This window comes from Coregonus clupeaformis, unplaced genomic scaffold (assembly GCF_020615455.1).
Source record: "Coregonus clupeaformis isolate EN_2021a unplaced genomic scaffold, ASM2061545v1 scaf0563, whole genome shotgun sequence".
Lineage (NCBI taxonomy): Eukaryota > Metazoa > Chordata > Actinopteri > Salmoniformes > Salmonidae > Coregonus > Coregonus clupeaformis.
This window is the reverse complement of record NW_025534018.1, coordinates 300,162-302,817: the sequence shown is the minus strand read 5'-3', so window position 1 is coordinate 302,817 and position 2,656 is coordinate 300,162. Positions and strand designations below refer to the sequence as shown.

The window sequence follows — 2,656 nt, the reverse complement described above, 5'->3', positions numbered from 1 at the left end:
ACCAATTGATTCTTGAAGAATATAACTTATCTTAACTTAACTTATCAAATCCTATATCCCAAAATGAGTACTGGAACCTATTTCAAGTCAAGTACAGATCAAATTCATATGTGCCCCTGCCAACTATTTTATAGCCTTATGTTATACTATTCATATTATAATAATGTTATTCTGGGCTATTTTAAATCATATTGTATAGGATATATTACTATAGATTACAGAAATTATAGGGTTAGTCCTAATTATAGCTATTGAATGAAATAGTCAGCAACATAGTGGACACCATGATGCAAATCACGAATTGTAACAAGCAACAAATCCAGGTGTAGAAATTGTTACATCAACTGCAACTTGCTTTCTCAAGTCCCCCTCCCATTTTTCCTCTTCTTTTCCATACGTCACTTATGGGCGCCCTATTGTAGCGGAGTTGTCATGGCAACGGCGTTCTATCTCCACTCCAAACACTTCGTGTGCCTAGCACATCTTTGACTTTGTTTGGGGTCGTCTCCTGTGATCTGCAAAACTGTAATAAATATTTGATGACTATTCTATGTTACTGCCTATTAAGTTGAATGTAAAAACCTCAAGGAGCCAATGTCGAACTCGACCCCCTTTAATGGTAAGTTGTCTCTTTTACAGCCTTGCTTCTGGCTTCAGCTAACGTTAGAACAAGCTTCCTACTTACATTGCTAGTTTACCTAACATTACCGTTAGTAGCTAGGCAGAAATGCGAGGTTCTCTTGCTAGCTAGCTAAAATGTTAATGAATCAATTTTATGGACAGGGTTTGTAAACTGAGTTAACATGTCATAAAGTTAACGTTAAAGGTTACAGGTCTTCAGATATCTTACAAATAGTTTTACAATGCTTACAATGACGTATAGCTTGCTTGCTGTTTGTGTACATGTATCTCCTCTCTTATCAGCGAGCCTACAAATGGACAGTAATGATGAGTGCCTAATTAGAGATGTTTTTTTCACTCTCAACAGATTTCACCCTGAAAGGCTCATCTTAGAATGGACATATTCAAGGAATGGGACCAGGCGCCTGTAGAAGTGGCTGAAGACAGAAGTGTGGCAGTCGAGTACACAGGATGGGACCAGAGCTGCCAACTACCCAACAGAGGCCATGTCGATGCCCTTTTGGATATCAGCGAGGATATCTCATCCAAAGAGCAGGAGCCATTTGAGTTTCTCTGTCTCTCCGGATGGGAGGAAGCTGTGAGTAATACACTGCGGTTTTATTTTTATTCAGCCAGTGTCAAGTTATTGCATAGGCACCAGATACACACTTCCATTTCATGTGAGTTAAGAAAAAGTGAAACAGTGTCAGTATGTTTATTCACTGTTTATAACTACATTTAATCTCAGAAATCATCTTAAAAGGTGAAACCTAATTTTCTCTAAGTTGCGATACACTGATTAAAATATAATTACGTTTCCCTTAATGCTGTTGTGTTTGTTGTTGAGACAGATCCGGGGCTGGGGCAGAACTACTCCACTTGGCTGCCTGGTTCAGACCCAGAGGAAAGGAAAGAGGGTCAAGTCTGGAGACACAGACCACCACCGCCACCTGTGTGTGGACCTCGTGAAGCTCTCGGACCCCCCTTACTCAGAGTCCAGCTTAACCCACTCCCCTGAGTCCTTCTGTGATTCCTCCCTGGACCAATGGGAGAAACCCCCCACAACCCTGGGAGACTTCCTGAACAGACCCACAGTCATACCTCTAGCGTCTCTTCAGAGGACTCCCCACCAGAGTCCTTCAGGGACCTTCAGAAAGCCACACAGCAACTGACACTCCGAGACAAGATGGTGGAGGACAAGGCTGAGGTGTGTGAGATCAGTGACTCACTGCTGGGATCGGCCCCCTCCCAGGGCCACCACCACTCAGCTTCAGAGTGTCCCATGACACTGATCATCAACAGCTTTGCCGTCCTACCGCCCGTGAAGGCCTCCCAGCCCAGACACCCTAGGGTCACCAGCCAGCTCCGGAGGGGGGAGACCGCAGAGGCTGGGTCAGATGGTGTCACACCTGCCGGGGAGAGCGGAGGTGTGGAGAGAGTAGAGGAAACGAGAGCAGCAGAAGCTGTCCCAGACAAAGACAGGCTGCCCAAGGACACCTACCAGGGATACCTCACCTCTAAGTACTGGCCGTCCAAGCAGAGCCACCACCTGTTGTCTGCTTTCAGCATCCCCATCCCCAAGAGATGTGACATGCCCCTCAGCACACTGGCAGAGCCTCTAGCCCGCGCCACCTACCCCCTGGGCAGACACCTCAGACAGGATCCCCGGACCAGCAGTGCTCATAGACTCTACTTTGGACTGAAGACCAAGAGCCTGAAACGGGCAGAGCCCCAGCTGCCCATTCTGTTTGGAACCAGGGTGCCCATCCCAGCTTCTGCACAGAGACTACTCTGAACAGAGACTGTTACTTTGCACTCCATACTCTTTCCCATCCCAAATGCTCAGTCTTTGTGGGTTTGTGATTAAAAGGAAGCTTTCTGTGAGATATCTTCATATCTTTTACATGACACTGATGACTGTATTTAAAAAAGCTTTGATGAATTCAACTTGGTTGTTTTACACTACATGGAATTGACATATGAGTTTACAGATTGCTGTTAGTTCTATGTGATTTATAGGCTATACCAACTCAGT

At 45.3% G+C, this 2,656-nt stretch overlaps 1 protein-coding gene across 1 annotated transcript; it reads left to right on the top strand.

Annotated features, from left to right (window-relative positions):
• The first annotated feature begins 445 nt into the window (after positions 1 to 445).
• LOC121575680 (uncharacterized protein C16orf46 homolog) lies at positions 446 to 1,793 on the top strand. The gene is made up of 3 exons (XM_041888942.2): positions 446 to 619; positions 989 to 1,219; positions 1,473 to 1,793. The coding sequence occupies exons 2-3, from the start codon at positions 1,016 to 1,018 to the stop codon at positions 1,791 to 1,793; spliced, it is 525 nt and encodes a 174-aa protein (XP_041744876.2). The 5' UTR covers positions 446 to 619; positions 989 to 1,015.
• The last annotated feature ends 863 nt before the right edge of the window (positions 1,794 to 2,656 follow it).

What these genes read in the sequence shown, in the direction of transcription:
- LOC121575680 (XM_041888942.2), top strand. Translation starts at nt 1,016, where the DNA reads ATGGACATATTCAAGGAATGGGACCAGGCGCCTGTAGAAGTGGCTGAA. An exon ending in TCTCCGGATGGGAGGAAGCT is followed by an intron (nt 1,220 to 1,472) that starts GTGAGTAATACA and finishes TTGTTGAGACAG; the next exon opens with ATCCGGGGCTGGGGCAGAAC.